This window comes from Lipotes vexillifer, unplaced genomic scaffold, assembly GCF_000442215.2.
Source record: "Lipotes vexillifer unplaced genomic scaffold, Lipotes_vexillifer_v1.1 scaffold897, whole genome shotgun sequence".
Taxonomy (NCBI): Eukaryota; Metazoa; Chordata; class Mammalia; order Artiodactyla; family Lipotidae; genus Lipotes; species Lipotes vexillifer.
Window position 1 is genome coordinate 599,427 of NW_006785587.1, and position 23,142 is coordinate 622,568.

Here is a 23,142-nt window from a genome sequence, read left to right on the forward strand (position 1 = left end):
CTTTAATTTCTTTCATCAGTGTCTTATAGCTTTCTGTATACAGGTCTTTTGTCTCGCTAGGTAGTTTTATTCCTAGGTATTTTGTTCTTTTTGTTGCAGTGGTAAATGGGAGTGTTTCCTTCATTTCTCTTTCAGATTTTTCATCTTTAGTATTTAGGAATGCAAGAGATTTCTGTGCATTAATTTTGTATCCTGCAACTTTACCAAATTCATTGATTAGCTCTAGTCATTTTCTGGTGGCATCTTTAGGATTCTCTATGTGTAGTATCACGTCATCTGCAAATAGTGACAGTTTTACTTCTTCTTTTCCAATTTGTATTCCTTTTATTTCTTTTTCTTCTATGATTGCCGTGTCTAGGACTTCCAAAACTATGTTGAATAATAGCGGTGAGAATGGACATCCTTGTATTGGTCCTGATCTTAGAGGAAATGCTTTCAGTTTTTCACCAATGAGAATGATGTTTGCTGTGGGTTTGTCATATATTTGGCCTTTATTATGTTGAGGTAGTTTCCCTCTATGCCTACTTTCTGGAAAGTTTTTATCATAAATGGGGGTTGAATTCTGTCAGAAGCTTTTTCTGCATCTATTGAGATGATCGTGTGGTTTTTTTTCTTCAATTTGTTAATATGGTGTGTCACATTGATTGATTTGTGTGTATTGAAGAATCCTTGCATCCCTGGGATAAATCCCAATTGATCATGGTGTATGATCCTTTTAATGTGTTGTTGGATTCTGTCTGCTGGTATTTTGTTGAGGATTTTTGCATGTATATTTATCAGTGATACTGGTCTGTAATTTTCTTTTTTTGTAGTATCTTTGTCTCATTTTGGTATCAGGGTCATGGTGGCCTCATAGAATGAGTTTGGGAGTGTTCCTTCCTCCGCAATTTTTTGGAAGAGTTTGAGGAGGATGTGTGTTAGCTCTTCTCTAAATGTTTGATAGAATTCACCTGTGATGCCATCTAGTCCTGGACTTTTGTTTGTTGGATGCTTTTTTTTTTTTTTTTTCTGTACTTGGGCCTCTCGCTGTTGTGGCCTCTCCCGTTGTGGAGCACAGGCTCCGGACACGCAGGCTCACCGGCCATAGCTTACGGGCCCAGCTGCTCCGCAGCATGTGGGATCTTCCCGGACCGGGGCACGAACCCGTGTCCCCTGCATCAGCAGGCAGACTCTCAACCACTGCGCCATCAGGGAAGCCCCTGTTGGAAGATTTTTAATCACAGTTTCAATTTCGTTACTTGTGGTTGGTCTGTTCATATTTTGTTTCTTCCTGGTTCAGTCTTGGAAGGTTATATCCATTTCTTCCAGGTTGTCCATTTTATTGGTGTGGAATTGCTTGTAGTAGTCTCTTAGGATGCTTTGTATTTCTGCGGTGGCTGTTGTAACTTCTCCTTTTTCATTTCTAATTTTATTGATTTGAGTCCTCTCCCTCTTTTTCTTGATGAGTCTGGCTAATGGTTTATCAATTTTGTTTAACTTCTCAAAGAACCAAGTTTTAGTTTTAGTGATCTTTGCTATTGTTTTCTTTGTTTTTATTTCATTTATTTCTCCCCTGAGCTTTATGATTTCTCTCCTTCTGCTAACTTTGGGTTTTGTTTGTTCTTCTTTCTCTAGTTCCTTTAGCTGTAAGGTTAGATTGTTTATTTGAGATTTTTCTTGTTTCTTGACTTAGCCTTGTATGGCTATAAACTTCCCTCTTAGAACTGCGTTTGCTGTATCCCATAGGTTTTGTATTGTCGTGTTTTCATTGTCATTTGTCTCTAGGTATTTTTTGATTTCCTCTTTAATTTCTTCAGTGATCTCTTGGTTATTTAGTAATGTAGTGTTTAGCCTCCATGTGTTTGTATTGTTTATGTTTTTTCCCCTGTAATTCATTTCTGATCTCATAGCATTGTGGTTAGAAAAGATGCTTGATATTTTTTCAATTTCTTAAATTTGCTGAGGCTTGATTTGTGACCCAAGCTGTGATCTATCCTGGAAAATGTTCCATGTGCACTTGAGAAGAAAGTGTAATCTGCTGTTTTTGGATGGAATGTCTTATAAATATTAATTAAATCTATCTGGTTTAGTGTGTCATTTAAAGCTCGGGTTTCCTTATTAGTATTCTGTTTGGATGATCTGTCCATTGGTGTAGGTGAGGTGTTAAAGTCCCCCACTGTTATTGTGTTACCGACGATTTCCTCTTTTACAGCTGTTAGCAGTTGCCTTATGTATTGTGCTCCTATGTTGGGTGCATATATATTTATAATTGTTATATCTTCTGTTATATTGATCCCTTGATCATTATGTAGTGTCCTTCCTTGTTTCTTGCAACATTCTTTATTTTATAGTCTATTTTATCTGATATGAGTGTTGCTACTCCAGCTTTCTTTTGATTTGCATTTGCATGGAATATCTTTTTCCATCCCATCACTTTCAGTCTGTATGTGTCCCTAGGTCTGAAGAGGGTCTCTTGTAGACAGCATATATATGGGTCTTGTTTTTGTATCCATTCAGCGAGCCTGTGTCTTTTGGTTGGAGCATTTAATGCATTCACATTTAAGGTCATTATCGATACATATGTTCCTGTGACCATTTTCTTAATTGTTTTGGGTTTGTTTTTGTAGGTCCTTTTTTTCTCTTGTGTTTCCCACTTAGAGAAGTTCCTTTAGCATTTGTTGTAGAGCTGGTTTGGTGGTGCTGAATTCTCTTAGCTTTTGCTTTTCTGTAAAGCTTCTGATTTCTCCATCGACTCTGAATGAGATCCTTGCTGGGTAGAATAATCTTGATTGTAGGTTCTTCCCTTTCATCACTTTAAGTATATCATGCCGCTCCCTTCTGGCTTGTAGAGTTTGTGCTGAGAAATTAGCTGTTAATATTATGGGAGTTCCCTTGTATGTTATTTTTCATTTTTCCCTTGCTGCTTTCAATAATTTTTCTTTGTCTTTAATTTTTGCCAATTTGATTACTATGTGTCTCGGCGTGTTTCTCCTTGGGTTTATCCTGCCAGCGACTTGCTGCGCTTCCTGGACTTGGGTAGCTATTTCCTTACCTATGTTAGAGGAGTTTTCGACTACAATCTCTTCAAATGTTTTCACGGGTCCTTTCTCTCTCTCTTCTCCTTCTGGGGCCCCTATTATGCGAATGTTGTTGCATTTAATGTTGTCTCAGAGGTCTCTTAGGCTGTCTTCATTTCTTTTCATTCTTTTTTCTTTATTCTGTTCCACAGCAGTGAATTCCACCATTCTGTCTTCCAGGTCACTTATCTGTTCTTCTGCCTCGGTTATTCTGCTATTGATTCCTTTTAGTGTAGTTTTCATTTCAGTTATTGTATTGTTCATCTCTGTTTGTTTGTTCTTTAATTCTTCTAGGTCTTTGTTAAATATATCTTGCATCCTCTCGATCTTTGCCTCCATTCTTTTTCTGATGTCCTGGATCATCTTCACTATCATTATTTTGAATTCCTCTTCTGGAAGGTTGCCTATCTCCACTTCATTTAGTTGTTTTTCTGGGGTTTTATCTTGTTCCTTCACCTGGTACGTAGTCCTCTGCCTTTTCATCTTGTCTATCTTTCTATGAATGTGGTTTTCCTTCCACAGGCTGCAGGATTGTTGTTTTTCTTGCTTCTGCTGTCTGCCCTCTGGTGGATGAGGCTATCTAAGAGGCTTGTGCAGGTTTCCTGATGGGAGGGACTGGTGATGGGTAGAGCTGACTGTTGCTCTGGTGGACAGAGCTCAGTAAAACTGTAATCCGTTTGACTACTGATGGGTAGGGCTGGGTTCCCCCCTGTTGGTTGTTTGGCCTGAGGCAACCCAACACTGGACCCTACCTGGGCTCTTTGATGGGGCTGATGGCAGCCTCTGGGAGGGCTCGTGCCAAGGCGTACTTTCCAGAACTTCTGCTGCCAGTGTCCTTGTCCCAATGGTGAGCCACAGCCACGCCCTGCCTCTGCAGGAGACTGTCCAACACTAGCAGGTAGGTCTGGTTCAGTCTCCTATGAGGTCACTGCTCCTTCCCCTGTGTCCCGATGCACACACTACTTTGTGTGTGCCCTCCAGGAGTGGAATCTCTGTTTCCCCGAGTCCTGTCAAAGTCCTGCAATCAAATCCCACTAGGCTTCAACGTCTTATTCTCTAGGAATTCCTCCTCTTGTTGCTGGACCACCAGGTTGGGAATACTGACGTGGGGCTCAGAACCTTCACTCCAGTGTGTGGACTTCTGTGCTATAAGTGTTCTCCAGTCTGTGAGTCACCCACCCAGCAGTTATGGGATTTGATTTTGCTGTGATTGTGCCCCTCCTACCGTCTCATTGTGGCTCCCCCATTGTCTTTGGATGTGGGATATCTTTTTTGGTGAGTTCCAGTGTCTTCCTGTCAATGATTGTCCAGCAGCCTGTTGTGATTCTGGTGTTCCCACAAGAGGGAGTGAGAGCGTGTCCTTCTACTCCGCCATCTTGGTTCAGGCTTATCCTATTAATTTTGATTCTCAACCCAGCAGTTGCTCCTTATTGTGAGCCCTGACCCAGAAGGGAGTCCTGGCCTGTCAGTTTCAAAGGTTTAGGGGAATTAAATCCATTCCACCCTTTAGGCTTTCCTTAGGTTCTCTTGCTGCCTCTGCTCCATTGGAGTGGCCACACCTCCTCCCAGTGCAGCTGCTGTTCTTAAATTGGCCCCTGTGCCTTTTAGCTACTACCTGTTGGCCATTGTGGAATTCTCTGGTTTTCTTTAATGATTCCTGGTTGCTTCCCACACAGATGCTGTAACACCAGGGATTGTGGCTCTGGTAGTTCATTCCCATCAGCTTGTATTTTGGGGTTCTTGGAGGAATAACTTGTCATTTAGTTATATGATATATGTCTTGGGTTCTGGTTTTGATATCCGGTGGTCAGTGATATGAGGAGATTTAGGAGGATCCAAAAATGATGCCATTTCCATATTTATAGTATCTGCAACATTCTTTTGCTTTATTCTTAAACAGTGTGCTGAATATGGTTTAGTTTTTACTTTACATTCTTGCTATCATAAAAGATATGAACATTACTTACTTTATTATGATGACTTCAGGTCACCTGAGAGGGTAGCTTTCATCTTTAGTTTTAAATCAATTTTATAAATAGATATAATAGGTTTTTCTGACTTGTGATGTTGAATTTCATTTGTCTCAACTACTGATGTGACTAATGAGCTATTTTTCTCTTTAGGGTGCTCTTTCTAATCCCTTGAGGGTTTGGAAGCCTAATGATCAAACTTTACAACTCTGTGTGAAGTAAGAGTAAATAGATTCAAGGTTTTCAGGGAAAGGAACTTTTGCTTTTATTGCTGGTGACCTTTTTGCTTTTTCCTGAGTTGTTGAAGCTTTTTGGTGGATAGGCAAGTTGATAGCTGAGGTAGAAAGAAGTGAGGCAAGGATTCAGTGTTTCCTCAGTGATCTCTGATGTCATTTGATTGAACAGCTTTAAAACGTGCTAAGAAAACTATAAAATTTTCTTTTAAAACTAATTTGTTTAAGAAGAAAATGGTTGATTTAAAGAAATACAGTCCTCACTGTGTGATAGTAAAATGCTCATAAAAATGGACTTGCAAGCTGATACCATGCAAAGCAATCATATAATCAACGGGAAAATTATGATGGTTTTGTGACGTTTTAAAATTTTCTGTTGAAATATTCTTACTGTTAATTATAAAGAATAGGGAAGTAGTGAAACTACTATTTAGTATAACTTAAAACTTTAGAAATATTGAGAATTGTGCTTTATTTCTTTTTATTTTTTTAATTTAATTTTTTTTGTGTGTGTGTGGTACACGGGCCTCTCACTGTTGTGGCCTCTCCTGTTGCGGAGCACAGGCTCCGGACGCTCAGGCTCAGCGGCCATGGCTCACGGGCCTAGCTGCTCTGTGGCATGTGGGATCTTCCCGGACTGGGGCATGAACCCGTATCCCCTGCATTGGCAGGTGGACTCTCAACCACTGCGCCACCAGGAAAGCCCTATTTCTTTTTAAACTACTCTTGATAAGTTTTTTACACAGTGCTTCCCTTCACATCTTTTCTATGCTTTGATGGCTTTCAACATTTTATCCTTTGCACTTTGAATATCATGAAATATCTCCAAGAGTTTCTTTAATTTGAAGTATTTTCTCAGAGTGACTTCCTCTGGGACATTGTCATCCGTTTTATCACACCACTCATTGATGTTGATAAGTTGCCTTCACTAAGTTCCTCTGACTGCACATCTAGAGGGGCTTATACTGCAGCAGTGTCAACCTTGCCACAGCCAGCTATTTCTTCTATAATTCCATTTACATTGGATTCGAAATTCACTTCCAGCATATCACTTTTAATTTCTTTGCTGCACTTTCATCTTTGTTGATTATCCATATGTGTAAAATGGCATGGGATTTATCACTGGGCAACAAGAAGGCAGCACAATTGCACTCTCGGCTGTTTGTTGTGCAGTGACTAATCACCAGTAGACTTTGAGAGAAGGGACATGATTGGCTACTGATCATGATGTTCATCTTATTTATGTGATGATTTGTGAACTGAGGAGCAACTTTATGTAATTATTATATGTTAATGTATGTTAACTGAAATTGGAGCCATGATATTGGGGACTGTAGTTAACTAAACCCTGGTATAAAGCATGGCATGAAATTCTTGTGTATCAGAATCATGCAAAGTGAGAACTCTGCCTGTAATATGAGAAAACAGGTTGTACTTGGATTTGGTGAAAATTGTGAAGGTGATAATGGACCTAAATATGAGACATTTACACAATAACATAGTGGTCTTTAAAAAGTACTTTATTCTTTGTTTGTTTGTTTGTTTTTGTTTTCGGTACGCGGACCTCTCACTGTTGTGGCCTCGCCCGCTGCGGAGCACAGTCTCCGGATGCGCAGGCTCAGCGGCCCTGGCTCACGGGCCTAGTTGCTCCGCGGCATGTGGGATCTTCCCGGACCGCGTCCCCTGCATCGGCAGGCGGACTCACAGCCACTGTGCCACCAGGGAAGCCCAAAAGTACTTTATTCTTAAAAAAAAAAAAAAAAAGTACTTTATTCTTTACAAAAAATAAATTTAAAAAATTTTAGATAAATTCCTTAAAGGGGAATGTGTGTGTATATATGTATACTAAGACTAAGGGTAAAGGTCTGAAAGGAGAAAGTTTTAGCATTTCTTGCATTAATATATTCTATAAACTTCTGTTTTCTGTGATCTGATTATTCTACATTGCTTGATATTCTTATGATTAAAACCTTCATTTTGTGATCTGAGGAATTCCTTCTGGCCTATGGTTGGGCTCCTCTCACAAATCCTCTGTAGATGCCTGTGATTGTTGCTTTTTCATTACTGCAGTGAAGAAGTGTTAGTGGTGTTGTGAAGTCTGCATTTCTTTTTATTTACTTTAAAAAAATATTTATGTATTTATTTATTTGGCTATGCCGGGTTTTAGTTGTGGCATGTGGGATTTTTGTTGTGGTGTGAGGAATCTTTAGTTGCAGCACGCGGGATATTTTGGTTGCGGCATGCAGGCTTTTAGTTGTGGCAGGCGGTATCTAGTTACCTGACCAGGGATGGAACCTGGGTCCCCTGCATTGGGAGCGTGGAGTCTTAACCTCTGGACCACCAGGGAAGTCACAGTCTGCATGTATTTATTCACTTAAATGGAGAGGGAAGAGGGATGAAAGTGTTACACAGATGCCTAAGGGGCTGGCTTAAGATTTTTTTTTAGTGTGCAAATTTTACAGCTGGAGGGGGAAAAACTACAAAAATATGTGTATTGTAAATATTTGAACATACTGAAGAGCATAAAGAAAAATTTTAAATCACCTACTATAATTCCATTAGTACTCAGATACTGCCTCTGTTAATATTTTGGTGTATATCTGTCTATACATTCTTTTTCATACATGTACATACACTTGCACTTTTACACAAAATGTTTTAAAATGGGATCATATTGTATATGCTTCCTCCAAGTGGATTTACAGGGTACATATACATTTTAAAGCTTTGTCTTATGTAAAATATACAGTAACAGAATCGAGACTAAAGTGAACACAATATATGTATCACCCAACTTCAGTGGTTTCAGTGGTTGACCTATAGTCAATCTTGTTTCATCCATACCCACCTGCCCTTGCATTATTTTGATGCTAGTTCCAGGTAAATATTTTAGCACACTCCAGATAAATATTTCAGCACATATGGTTAAAATTTTATGTTTTGCCAAATTGCTCTCCAGAAAAGTTAGACTTGTCAGAGATAGGATTAAAAAGCATTTAAAATCTTTTAGTGTTATGGGTCAGATGCATATATATTTTTTCCTCAGGTAATACAAAAAATCCTAATAAAGTGAATTTGGGTATGCTTATATACTCTGGGAGGAAACTTTCAGTTCCTCATCAGTATGTCCCTCATAGGAATGCTGTGACAGTTAGATTGGGTGATCATATAATTTATTACCCAAACTGGGATGCTTTTGAGATTCGAAGGAGGTACTATTAATAATAATGCCAGTATAACAGGCATGGCATAAACCAGTACTTTATTTTGGCACAGCTGGACTATATGCTTACCCTAGTATTGGATAATGCATAAGATGCCTTAAACATAAAGTGACTATATCATGTAGTCAGTAGATGGTAACTTATATTTATGCCTGTGTATGGATATGTATAAAAATCTTTTCTTAAAGAAGTGTTTGAATTGGCAACTCAAAATCCTAAGTTAACAGTTTCTGTGTGTTTTTGGAGCTGACAGTGACCACAGTTTTTTAAAGTAGCTCTAATTTTCGTAATTCTCATAATTAAGAAGACATTTGTGTTAATATTTGCAGCTGGAGAATGCCGGAGGAGACCTAAAGGATGGCCACCACCACTATGAAGGAGCTGTAGTCATTCTGGATGCGGGTGCTCAGTATGGGAAAGTCATAGACCGGAAAGTGAGGGAACTGTTTGTGCAGTCTGAAATCTTCCCCTTGGAAACACCAGCATTTGCCGTAAAAGAGCAAGGATTCCGGTAGACTTTTAACTTACGTTTTTCTGAGGAGGCTGAGCTTAGATTGTAGGATATTTTATTATTAATTTGTTTGGGCACTGAATTACTTAATGAAAATAAGACATGGAATGGTTTTACAAGAAATTTCCCATGGCTCTGGGAATTAAAAGGAATTTAAATTAAAGGAAAAGATTACATTAATTTTATTTGCATAGTTTTAAGAATTTATCGTTTGAACATCTTATGTTTCATAGGATTTCTGGGTCAGACTTAGATTTGGCTATTATGGTCATTCATTCATTCATTCATCCCAGAGCATTTGATCAAAGGAATATATATGTATAATGGCTAGAATACCTAAATTAGAGTGTTCTGTGTACGGTGAGTCTCTTTTGCTTCCTATTCTTGGAAACTAGTTTCTAAATTATGAAGACTTCTAATTTAAGGGCTAATTCCATAGTCTGTACACTTAAAACTAATCAAAATGACATCCAACTTGTAACTTCTTCCTTTAACAACTATTTCTGGTTAATGCTGTGTCTTTTCTCTTGGAATTAATGTTTGTTTTTTTTATTGAATGTTATTCAGAAGCAAGCAACTGCAGTTTATATCCTTAATTAGCTCTTAAGCCTTAATGCTGTATTTCTTCCAAAATATAATGTGTTTAATTTTTCTTAAAAACATAATGTTTTTCCATTAGACAAATGGTTAACTTTTAAAAACTTCACAGATGAGTATACATTATCCTTTGTTTCTTCTTTTTGAAATAGAGTGAATTGCAAATCAGAAAAAGCAGGTTTACATTTAACTCTATTCTAGTTTCAGGACGTAGATTAAGAACAGGTATCTCTTTTAAACTGTAGAATTTTGGAGTAAGAAGTTTATCTAATTCAACTGTCTTGATTTGCCAGTGAGAACCAGTTTTAAGGGAATCAAAAACTGCAAGAAATCTGAATGGCTCTCTGTCAGATCCAAGTTCCATCATTCTCCCAACCCAAATCAAACACAAAACTCCCCAGCAAACTAATCGACCAAATGTTTTGGAATAGGGTAACCAATATTGGCAATAGAAGTCTGATTGTTTTTCTTGTCACCTGTTTACCTGATCATCAACCGTTTCTAGGTCCTGCTTATGCCTATAGCTTCTTTTCTCTGTAGAAGAATAGGAAATATAGCACTGTGGCTTTCATTACTATAATCCTTTCTGCTGAGATAGTTATTTGACCACCCTTTTTCTAGAATAAATTTTAGATTTATGACTTAAGAGACATCTTAACCTACCTGTTTTTAGAACCTTGATTTGCTTGATACATAAAATTGGTATCTGGAATGCCTTAGGACTTCGTGGGCCTTGTAATTGCAAGTTGTTTCAAAATAATAGCAGGGTAGAAATAGAAAACTCAGAATGAGTGATTAGCTCTTCTCAAGACTTACTGAGATAAGAATTTTCATAATTGGCTTAAGTGCAGCTTGAGTTTTATCCTTGACTAAGTCCGTTGCCTTTTCTTTTTAATAGTATTAAGAATCTTTATAGCCTTGAGTTGTTTAGCAGATTAATGAGGGATGCTGGGCAGTTGCATGGTGCTTATCCTTTATAAAACTAAATACAAACTAAATACTGAAATTCTAGAGATTTTGATTATTAAGTATGTTTTAGAGAGTTTTAGCTTTTGCATTTTTAAAAGGCTAGGTTGCATATCTACCCTTAGGGCTAGCCCATTCCCCTTTAAAATTGTTATCTTAAAGATGTCACATTCATCATCTGATTAGATTATCTTCAGTCTCTTTTGCAAGAGATAAGCTGACAGGCATAATGTATACCAAAATTCATGTTACCAATACAGCGTTTAAAGAGGGCTTTTGTGCTCACTTAAATTATTGTTAGAATATTAAAAAATACATTATGGGCTTCCCTGGTGGCGCAGTAGTTGAGAATCCGCCTGCCAATGCAGGGGACACGGGTTCGTGCCCTGGTCCGGGAAGATCCCACATGCTGCGGAGCAACTAGGCCCGTGAGCCACAACTACTGAGCCTGCGCGTCTGGAGCCTGTGCCCCGCAACAAGAGAGGCCGTGATAGTGAGAGGCCCGCGCACCGCGATGAAGAGTGGCCCCCACTTGCCGCAGCTGGAGAAAGCCCACGCACAGAAACGAAGACACAACACAGCCAAAAATAAATAAATAAATAAATAAAAATAAAGGAATTCCTTTAAAAAAAAAAAGAAAAGTGCCAACATTATCAGGGTTCAAATAGAGTAAACATATACACTTAAAAAAATATATATGCTGGGATATACTGCAAAAACCAAAAACCAAAAAACATTAGCTTGTTGAGTAATTTTTATGAATTTGACTTATATTATTTTTCTGGATGTATTAAAGTCTAGCATTTTTGTTTATATGTTTTTGCATGGTAGGCAGGCACTAATTATAAGGTGAATTGTAATCCAGTTTTTTTTGTAAGTAGATTTTGGTTATATCTTGGAATGCATTTTCCTTTAGAAATATAGATAAATCAGGATTCCTGCAAACTCAAACTTAAAATGAGTTTGAGGGTACTTTAAATTGATTAAAAGGCATAAGTATGCCTGTATTGTGTAAACTGGAGAGCATGAGTAGTCTGAAGGTGCAGGTCTCTCTGTGATTCCAGTTATTTGTGGCCATATAAGGGTGAAAGTGTGAAAGCAGATTTTTTCCCTTGTTTTCCCTAAAGAAAATCTAGAAATCTGAATTTTTATGTAAAAATCGTAACATTAAAGTGTTCTATAAAGTTTTTGATTGAATGCTGAGGATCAAAGTTAGCTGTATTAGAGGCCAGGTGAGGAATATAGGCCTCAATTTTCAGCTTTCTTTATATGAATAGTTCTATTCCCAAATTAACCCATGGAATGCTCTATAAATTGTAATGTAGTTAAGTGATAATACTGACCACGGTTCTGAGAGTAGGGCATATGAGGCAAGTCGTGTTAGGTCTTATTCCTAGGTCTCAGGTAAAATTGATGGGAATATTGGACAGGTTTTAAACAGGTAAAGTTAGGTAATTCTTCACATTTTCTGCCATTCTTTATTATAGAGTATTTTGCCCTGCATCATCCAGGGCCTTCATAATACCTTCAGCTGTCCTGCTGTGACCTGCTTCACTCCTGACCCCTCAGGAGACCTGTATTTTCACCATCTCGCTTTAGAATTCTCATTTACTTCCTCCATTGATGAGGAAACAAAACAAATACAGGCTAACCTTCATAGATTGAAACATTGGTTTTATATATTTGGAAGTTTGTACTTATTAACAAGTGTTTGTTGAATTGATAAACTTCCATGTATTGCAATAAAGTAGAGTAAAAATAAGTAAGCTGTGTAGAGGACTTCCCTGGTGGTCCAGTGGTTAAGACTCTGTGCTTCCACTGCAGGGGGCACGTGTTCGATCCCTGGTCAGGGAACGAAGATCCCGCATGCTGCGGCCAAAAAAAATTAAGCTGTGTAAGAGGCTGTTAATAGGCTGATAGAATCTGGATCTGCTATAGCATAGTGAAAACATAACAAAATTTCTGAATCTGTATCAAGTCTCCCTCAGTGGTACAAGCAAGAGAGGGCATAGACCTTGTATAAGAATTTGCAGTTAAAGATTCTTCATTACTCTCTTCCTTAAATCCACAGTGCTATTATCATCTCTGGAGGACCTAATTCCGTGTATGCAGAAGATGCTCCCTGGTTTGATCCAGCAATATTCACTATTGGCAAGCCTGTTCTTGGAATTTGCTATGGCATGCAGGTATATGCATCTATGAATTTGCCTTAAGAGTTAATTTATTCTGCTTTTGACTCCTACTGTATTAGTATTTTCTATCTTTAGAGTAAGTAAGATATTTAGTTATATTAGATAATTTGTTCATATTACAACTGTTTATGAATTGCTAAACTAGTATGGCAGAACTGACTTCAATGGGGATTTTCAGAAAAGCAGCTATATTACTGCTTACAACAAAACACTGTCCATTAAAAAAAAAAACTTAGACATTTAAATACACTTAAAAGTTGCAGAAGTAGTTCACAGAGCTCCTGTATACTTTTACTCAGTTCCCCAATTATGACATTTTTAACCATTTTGAGAGTAATTTGCAAACAAGATGTCCTGTTACTTGTTGTATCCTAAGTACTAGAATTCTGTCCTACATAACCACAGTAGTTATCAAAATCAGGAAGTTAACATTGACTCAATGTTAGCATCTGATCCACAGACTTCATTCACATTTCACTGTTGGTCTCATTAATGTCTCTTATAATTCATGAATCCAGTCTAGGACCATGTGTTGTATTAGGTTGTCATGTCGCTTTACATTACTTTAGTTTGGAATCATTCTTCGATCTTTCCTTCTCTTTCATGACCTTGGCAATTAAAACCAAAGTACATTCCAGTTACCTTGTAGAGTAGTCCTCAGTCTTGGCTTGTTTGATGTTTACTCATTGTTAGATTCAGGTTATGTATTTTTGGCAGGAATACCACAGAAGTAATGCTGTGCTCTTCTCAGAGCATCTCATTAGGAGGCACATGATGTCAAGCAATATCATGATAGGTGATGTTCATTTTGATTATTTTGTTAAGATGGTGTCTGCCAGGTGTCTTCACTGTAATGTTAATTAAGTATATGTAGGGGAGTGGCCAAGATGGTGGAATAGGAAAACCCTGAGCTCACCTCCTCTCATGGGCACACCAAAGTTAATGACTATTTACAGAGCAACTATTGATGAGAATCTAGCAGAAGAGGTCTCCTACAGCTAAAGATATAAAGAAGGAACCACAATGAGATGGGTAGGAGGGTCAGAGTTACAGTCAAAACACATAGCCCTGCGTGGGTGACCCACAAATGGGAGAATAATTACAATTTCAGAGGTTCCCCCAAGGTCAGAGCCCCATATTGGGCTCCCCAGTCCAGGTTTCCTGCACCAGGAAAATGAACCCCCAGAACATTTGGCTTTGAAGGCTTTGAAGTGGAGCTTACTTTTGGGAGAGACAGAGCGTTGTGGGAAATCCAGATTCTACTCTTAAAGGGCACACACAAAATCTCACATGCTCCAAGACTCAGGGCAGAAGCAGTAATTTAAAAGGAGCCTGGGTCAGACCCACCTGCTGATCTTGGAGAGTCTCCTGGAGAGAAAGGAGGCATTGGAGCTCACCCTGGAGACATAGACACTGGAGGCAGCTATTTTTGGAAGCTTATTCTACCATGTGGACCCTGGTGTTGGTGCCATTTTGGGATCCTCCTCATTTTAGTAGTGAGCAGAACAGTGAATTGTCTTTTTTTTAAACAACGTGGTTGAAACTTGTGTATTGATATGAATAATGGCACAAAGGGAAGCTATTCAAAAGTTAGAAAGTGAACAGACCAATACATTTTCTAATAGCTGTCTCTGGAGCTTTCAGTAAAGGAAGGAAACATAAATCAATGTTCACGTAAGAATGTGAATATTTTTATTATTCCTACTCTTGATACAAGGGCAGAATATTAGAAATCACTGGTCTGCAAAACAGCTTTACCAGATTTTGCTTCTTGTTAATTGATTATGGTTTTCCATTGATTTAGAGGAAATGCTGACTAAAAATATATAAAATACAAAATCTGTAATAATGGATATTTTCTTACCTAGGCAACAAGAATTTTATAGTAAAAGGTTCTTTTTCCCCTGTAATGTGCTCTGAAAAGTCAACTGGTGATTATAAATTTGACTTGGATAATAGCTTATTTTTAGATTTTCCCACCTAGTATTCATATGTTTTCTCATAAGAGCCTGTTTCCTGATCAGATTGAACATTGGAAATTGGCTGACTTTTTTTAAAGTATGTCTTTGCCCCATGATGTAATGTATTTACATAATTTATTGATCTTCCTTGCCTGAGTAGTCAATATTAATCATAAAGCACAACTAATAATTACAATTAAAAAAAAAGAAAATTTTGGCCATGCCACACAGCATGTAGGATCTTAGTACCCTGACCAGGGATCAAACCTGTCCCTCTTGCATTGGAAGTGTAGAGTCTTAACCACTGGACAGCCAGGGAAGTCCAGCACAACCTGTAATTAAATGGTTTTTAGTATATTGAGAGGCATTATAACATTTTGTAAGGAAAAGTCTCACAAGATATTTTTTTGGCACCCACTTAGAGTGAAACAGGTCTGGAAAATGCTCCCTTAATTTAAATGATAGTGGCTGACTGTTTCTCCATTATGTCAGTACCCCCTTATAATTGGAAGACCACATTTTTCTGTCATTCAGTAGGGGTCTATGGTAGCCAGAGCCTGGCCTGCTTATGTTAAATGCATAAAAAATTTTGCCTTTGTCATCTGAATTTTCATAGTAGTATAAGGGAATAGGCTGATCTTGCTCCTCTGGGCAGAAATTGTCTTTCTATAAAATATTGATAAATAAATAAATAATAAATAATACTGCGTAGCTAATATGCTGTTTGTAAAGGACTACTGCTTCTTAGTGACTCTTAGTTGAGTAATTTTAGCACCAAAGTTCTCACTCTGGTATATACCTTTGCCCCCTCCATGGCATCCTGAAATTTTAGTTATTTCAGTGTCTTCTGTACCATCTTTTGCCATTAACTCTTGTCAAGAATCTTTCTGATTGCTTCCTGGTAGTTCTTTGCTTTGGAAGAAAAAAGTCTGTCCTGCTCCTTGCTCCCTTTACCTCTATTACTGTTTATGCCCCACTCAGCATAAGAAATAGAATATTAGTAGAACTTTTAAAACTCTCTTTATGCTTTTTTTCCATTCTACATTCTTCTCTCTTCCTGCAAGAGGTAACACTTTCCTGAAATATTATTCATTCCCTTTCTTTTCTTTGTAGCTTTATACATATTGTATTTCTAAATAATATTTTACTTAATTTTGCCTATTGACCTTAATGTAAGTGAAATCATACTTCGTGAATTTTCATTTTTGGTTTTGAGATTCATTAATTTTATTTTCACTACTGAGTTTATTGTTTGAATGTAGCACAAATTAATTATACATTCCACTGTTAGTATCACTGGTCTTTTCCCAGATTTTTGCTATTACAGATACTGCCATGAATATTTTTGGACTCATCTGGTATTGTACATACACAGACTTTTCTCTAGGCTAATCATTAATTGAAATGCCGAGTCTCAGCTTCACGAGGAAATGATATTTGGCCCCAAAGTACATTCCCAGAGCAGTATATAAAAATTCCTTCTGCTCTATATCCCTGCCAGGCCTTGACAAGGTCAGCTTTTTTTTTTTTTTTTTCCTGAATTTGCCTAGCTGAAAAGGTATTAAATGACATTATGTTGTAGTCTTAATGGTCATTTTCCTTATTTTGAGATTCATGTGTTTATTTGCTATTAGTCGTTAGTGTCTGCTTTGCTGTAAAAGCTTATTTGTGTTTTGCACATTTTCTTGTTGAATTTTTTAGATTGTTTTTATGTATGCTGGATACTAAACTTTTGCCAATCATATATATTGTATATACCTTCTAGATTGTGACTTCTCTCTTCACTATAATTTCTTTTTTTTTTTAAAGAAACATCTTTATTACAAGCATTTGGCTTCTTTATACACTCTCACAGGTTTTGTCAAATTGTTTTTATTGGTGGAATTTCCTTCCGTTTCCCCCTCCCAAATCTAAGATTTATTTTAAAACCTTGGCATATAAGACAGATAAGAGGGAAGCTGACCCAATTAGAGTGGTAGACCTAGTAGATTTACAGGGGTGTTTTTTGAGGCATTTAGGACCTCGAGGTTATCAGGAATCCATACTGAAAACTATTTCCTTAAGTCAAAGTAGAATATTAAAACAAAATTTTAACAAAGTAAAGTGTTTTACTCTACATAAAGTTATTCCCTTCTCCCACACACACACTTAGCTGGTCTTTCAACTCCTTGTATTTTCACCCTTAAGTAGCATACATAGTCAGGAATCAAGAATAAGCATGAAAGCCTTCTGAATAGGTGACATAGCTTTAAATTTTACTTCAAGCCTTTGGCTTTGTAAAAGCCTTTAATTTAGACTGTGAACTTTTAATATGTAGCGTTCCAACAGCTTTGGTTATCTTGATCATTCCGCTGACTTCTAATTAAGAACTGCAAATTAGAGGAGGCAAAGGTGCACAAGGTTCATTGAGTGGTGTAGAGGAAGACATTCATTTTTCATTCAGCAAATTTGAATGACTGACTGCTCTGGGCCACATACTTTGTTAGGCCCCTGGGACTCTGAAGAGACCTGAAGACATGGGGGGAGAGGACACGGTCAGCTTCGGTAATCACACCAGTTTGAATGGCTGGAGTAGAGAATGACAGGGAAGATGAGAGGTGAAATAAGACAGGGGCAATGTATTGAAAAGTCTGTGTTCCATATTGGACTTTATCCTGTAGACAGGGGGTCAGCAAACTATAGCCTGCTGCCAAAGCTGGCCCACTGCCTGTTTTTGTATGACCTGCAAGCTAAGAATGGTTTTTATGATTTTAAAATGGTTTTTATGGTTGGAGTTGAAAAACATTTTTTAAAAAATTATATTTTGTGACATGTGAAAATTAAATGAAATTCAAATTTCAGTGCCCATAAATAAAGTTTATTGGAACACCGCCACATCCAGTCCTTTAAGTATTGTCTGTGGATGCTTTTGTGTTAACGACGACAAGAGTTGAACAGTTGCTCCAGAGACAGTAGGGCCTGCAAAGGCTAAAATACTTACCCTTTGGCCCTTTACAGGAAAAATTTACCAACCCAGATGTAGATGATAGAGAGCCATTAAGAATTTAATAATGGACTAACAGAATCATATTTATATTTTAGTAGCTGACATTCATAGATCTCTGGAATATAGGCTGGAAGATAGGCAAGACTGGAGGCAAGGGAACTGATTAGACTGCAGCAGTGTTTCCTAAACTGTGTTGGTTAAGGTGCTGCAGAAAGTGTTTTACTTATGAGTCTTTAGTTTGGGAAATACTGGGTTAAACAAGGGTTAAGCAGGGTTTTTTTTAACTGCTAGACTTATCCCAAACCTTTATTGCAGGAAGGTTAATTGTGAATGTCTAAGAGGAGAATGTAGAGGGCAGCATTTGCTGATGTTTTTGAAGAGTATGCCATTGTGCATCACAAGAATGAACATTTTTTTAGCCCTCTGCCTACTTTTCTGTTGGGGGCTGGGTCAACCTGCATCACATATTGTTGTGGCAGGTATCTTATGACACCTGTTGTGGAACAGACATACCAGGATGGGTTGTAGTGATTTTATTGATGCAGATTTAATGTTCCTAAAAGTCTTGTGTGTGTCTGGTGTTGGGGGTGTTTGGACATATGTAAGTGATAAATAAGAAGATTGACACAAGAAGGGTCAGAATGTAGAGACCACTTAAAAGTCTGTAGGTATATGGGATTTGAACAAATAAATTTAATTGAAAGACCAGATTTTATTGCTTATCTCATCTCCACAGGACAGCCTTTTGCAGACTTTCAGACTATTCCTTTGGAGCCAAAGATTAAACAGTTTGGAGGAATTTATATCTGCCTGGTTTTAATACCAACTAGGTACTTTCTAAGCTCAAAGTGCCTTTTAAAATGCTTTAAAATTAAACAGATGTAAGTGTTAAAGAAATCCCTATTTTTAACAGATGAATTAAAGTACCCTAAATGGAAAATTTGCCAGTGTTTAGGAATTTGACCTGAGGTTAATTTTTATTAATTTAGTTTTGTTTTATAACTATGCCTTTTAAGAACTTTATAATTATATATAATAACACCAAGTTATCTACAGTTATCAGACTTCCTTTATTTTGGGGACACGAATATAACAGCTATCCTAAAAATAAGAAACATAAATTATTAATGTAAGAAATTGAGTAATTTTCTTTTGATTTATATTAACATCAATTTATTTTCTCTTGAACAGATGATGAATAAGGTATTTGGAGGTACTGTGCACAAAAAAAGTGTTAGAGAAGATGGAGTCTTCAGTATTAGTGTGGATAACACATGCTCATTATTCAGGTATTAAAGATATTTGTCTTCCAGTTGAGTGTCAAGACAGCAGCAGATTGGCAGTGATGCTAATTAGGGATAAGAAAAGCACTTAATGACATAATTTAAAAGCACCTGTGCCATCTTGAACCCCTCTTTGGGACAGCATATTGTGATGCCAACATTTGTAGTTTTCCCTTTTCACTCTTTTAGTAGAGTGTGATTCTAAACATTAGTATGACAGACGTGGCAGATGGATAATGTTTTAAACTGTCCTGCATTTGTATACCTCTTCCTCTACCATGTTCTTGCTCTGGGTACTTAGCAAGCTACCCATTGCTGGACTCATTACTAAATATGTGTTTTATTTTCCTCTTCCTCACTTTCTCTACTGTATCTGAGCATAACTATACTTGATGTACTGTCTTTAATACAGTGAATGTATTAATTAATTTTATTGCTAGGTGATAATAGATTAGGTACAGCAGCTCTAATGTATTTGAAGATTGGTGAATGAGCTGTTCATTGGCTTTCTAAAATCATTTATCTTCTGCCTTACTAAAAAAAATAGCTGAGTTTTCATTCAGCTTCCTGAAAGACCAGAAAACTTAAGTTTTAGTCACTTGCTTTCTTTTTGGGGGTTTTCCGATGTTTTGGATATAGCCCGTTTAGGTGGACTATTGATAGAGTTACTTACTTTTTTTTGAACTAAATTTCATTTTTATTTAAAAATCACATTTCTCCCTAGCTTCATTCAATCTAAAACACTGGCTGATGTCAGTTAATGTGCACATGTTGTTTTTATTATCATTTCTTATAACTGTGCTAATTATTTTTATAGATTTGTTTTGTTCATTAACATATTCTTACAGCCTCCATTGAATTGTGCCTAAATTAATTCTTAATGAATAGTGTTCTCCAAATTGGACAGATCAGAAATTTTAAAATTCAAGTTAAGAACTTTTATCTGAAATGGAGATTTCCCAGTTTTTACACAGAACTGGCTGTGGCTGGCTTTTCTTTAATACTAGAAAGAACAAAAATAAGTATATCTGTATTCAAGTATTCTTGTTTTCAAAGGGATATTAATAAAAAAATGCCAGAGTTGCTCAAAATAATTTTATGAACTGAAGCTGCTCATTTTTGCCAAAATACGTTTTTGAAATCCAGTGCTTGTTCTACTTCATAATGGAGAGGTGTGGCTTACATTGATCTGTATCTCAAGTGACTACTCTTGAGAACTACTTCAGCAATCTTGCTGGTAGAAGGTGATACTACAGGAGGCTTTAAATGTAAAGATCTGGTTAAGATTTAAAGTTTTTCTGTCTTTATAGTTCTAAAATCCTAGTACTCAGTTACAACCTACACTAATCCTAAGTAATGGTGATGACAGTAATAACAACTGCAAAACATCCTTTTGCTTTTAAAGTACTTTATCTTCTTGCTTTATTTAAAATTTTTTATTTCTTAATATTATTTAATACCTCGTTCAGGTTTTTTCATAATGTAAAAAATATCTTTTTATGGTTGATTTGTTTGCATCAGGGTCCAAAGAAAGTCCACACAATTGCATTTGATAAATGTTACTTACATCTGTCTTAATCCATGCCATTAATTACTTCTGTCCTTAAGATAAATTCTAATAGAGATATAATTTCGAAATTATTATCTTATAGCCTCTTGAAATTGTGTGTGTGTGGTGGTGGGGGGCGTTATATTACCAACTTTATTTATTTATTTTTTACTCACAGACTTAGAGAACGAACTTACAGTTACCGGTGCGGGGGGACGGACTGGGGGTGGGGAGAGTCAGGGCGTGTGGGACTGACATGTACACCTGCTGTATTTAAAGTGGATAACCAACAAGGACCTACTGCATAACACAGGGAGCTCTGCTCAATATTATGTAACAACCTAATTGGGAAAAGAATTTGAAAAAGAATAGATACACGTATATGTATAACTGAATCACTTTGTTGTACACCTGAAACTAACACAACATTGTTAATCAACTATACTCCAACATAAAATAAAAAGTTAAAAAATATAACAACTTTATATATTGTTTCAGTTTTCAATTTTTATGGATTGTCTTTTTTTGAAATTTATTATTGTTATTTGCTTTATAATGGACAGAATAAGTTTAAATTCTAGCAGTGTTGCACTCTTACATACTTTCTCTCTTTTCTTAATTTACACACAGAAGAAGCTAGTATTTCTAAAGCAAAAAACTACCAATTATAAGATGAATAAGTTCTAGGAATCTTATGTACAGCATGATGACTACAGTTAACAACACCGTATTGTATATTTGAACGTCACTAAGAGAGTGGATCTTTTTTTTTTTTGCGGTACTCTGGCGTCTCACTTCTGTGGCCTCTCCCGTTGCGGAGCACAGGCTCTGGACGCGCAGGCTCAGCGGCCATGGCTCACAGGCCCAGCTGCTCTGCAGCATGTGGGATCTTCCCGGACCGGGGCACGAACCCGTGTCCCCTGAATTGGCAGGTGGACTCTCAACCACTGCGCCACCAGGGAAGCCCGAGAGTGGATCTTAAATGCTCTCACCACACACAAAAAGTGGTAACTGTGTGAGGTTGTGCATATGCTAACTAACTTTTACTGTAGTAATCATTTCATAACATACATGTATATGAAATCATCACATTGTACACCTTAAACGTACATAATGTTATATGTGTTATTATGTCTCAATAAAGCTAGAAAAAATAAAGCAAAAGAATCGATTAATCATGTCTAATAATTAAGCTATTTGTGTATTGTTTTATTTTTTATTAGGGGCCTTCAGAAGGAAGAAATTGTTTTGCTTACCCATGGAGATAGTGTAGACAAAGTAGCCGATGGATTCAAGGTTGTGGCACGTTCTGGGAATATTGTGGCAGGTAAAAATTCTAAAACTTTTGCAGATTTCATTGTAAAAAATTTATCTGAGAAGCCCATAAGCATATGTTTCTGTATGAGGTACTGTTTTTGATGTTTCTTATTTTTTTAAAGATACTGTAAATGTCATAGGGTCAACCATTAATTTATGAAGTGTATTTAATATTAGAAGGATTATCTAGAAGTCACTTACTAGTTTGCTCTGAAATACTTTAAAAAATATTTATTCTAATATGTTTTCCAGACATAAAATACAGCTATTACAACTCAGGAAAAATTTGAGAACTATTTACCTCTCCAGCATGCTGTATTCATAATTGTCCTTTTTTTATGCTTTTCTTAGGTATATATAGGCATGTATCTTGGATGCTATAAAACACCAGACTAAGAATTCAGGGCATTTCTCTGAACTAGGGTTGGCAGACTATTACCTGTGGGTCAAATCCAGCCTGTAGCCTGTTTTTGTATGTTTAGAAACTAAGAATGATTTTTACATTATTAAAGGGTTATAATAAACAACAGGGACTATATGTATGTGTCCCACCAAGCTTAAAGCTTATACTGTCTAACCCTTTGTAGGAAGTTTGCCAACGCATGCTCTAAACCATTTTTTGTTCTCCGTTTTTTTGAGGAAGAGGAGTTAATTTTCTGGCAGTTTGTGATTTTTTTTTTTTTTTTTACTTGCTTACTTGAATAATTGTAATGTAAATAATCACCAGTAATCCTGGATATCTGCAAAAGCAAAAAGTGGGGTTATCAATAAAGTTCTTGTTTGATATGCTACACCTAAAAAGTTGAAAAAAAAATTCGTAATGGATAAATTGAATTGAGTATTCTACCTGCAGTTACTTAACAGATTAATGTATTAGCATAGGAATTATCAGGAATGGTTTTTATATTGACGGGTTTTTATTTCGTATATGAGATCATTAGTGGTAGATGAGCTTATGTATTTTAATTCATTCAACAAATATCTGTACCCACATGTGCCGGGCACAGCTCTAGGTGCCAGTGAACAAAATGGACAAAACCTCTGTTTAATGTTATAGTTGGTGAGGGCGGAGATGAGGGAGAGGTGGGACAGACAGAACACAGATAAATTCAAAATAAGTCGGGTGTTGGACATGTTTAAATGCACTGAAAAAATAAATAGAAGAGAAGAGTGTTGTGGAATGTGTGATTAGGACTGTTACTGTTTTAGATAGGGTATTCAGAGATGGAGACGGTGTTCCTATTAGATCATATGAGACATGGAGGAAGTAAGTGCTGACCCTTTTGGATATTTAGGG

At 36.9% G+C, this 23,142-nt stretch overlaps 1 protein-coding gene across 1 annotated transcript in view; it reads left to right on the forward strand.

Annotated features, from left to right (window-relative positions):
• The window catches only part of GMPS (guanosine monophosphate synthase), a 97,595-nt gene that overhangs the window by 27,546 nt on the left and 46,907 nt on the right, over positions 1–23,142 (forward strand). Inside the window, exons 2-5 of the mRNA XM_007457655.1 lie at positions 8,813–8,994; positions 12,629–12,743; positions 18,888–18,985; positions 21,752–21,855. Of these exons, the coding sequence (XP_007457717.1) occupies positions 8,813–8,994; positions 12,629–12,743; positions 18,888–18,985; positions 21,752–21,855 (499 nt within the window). The remainder of the gene's footprint in view (positions 1–8,812; positions 8,995–12,628; positions 12,744–18,887; positions 18,986–21,751; positions 21,856–23,142) is intronic.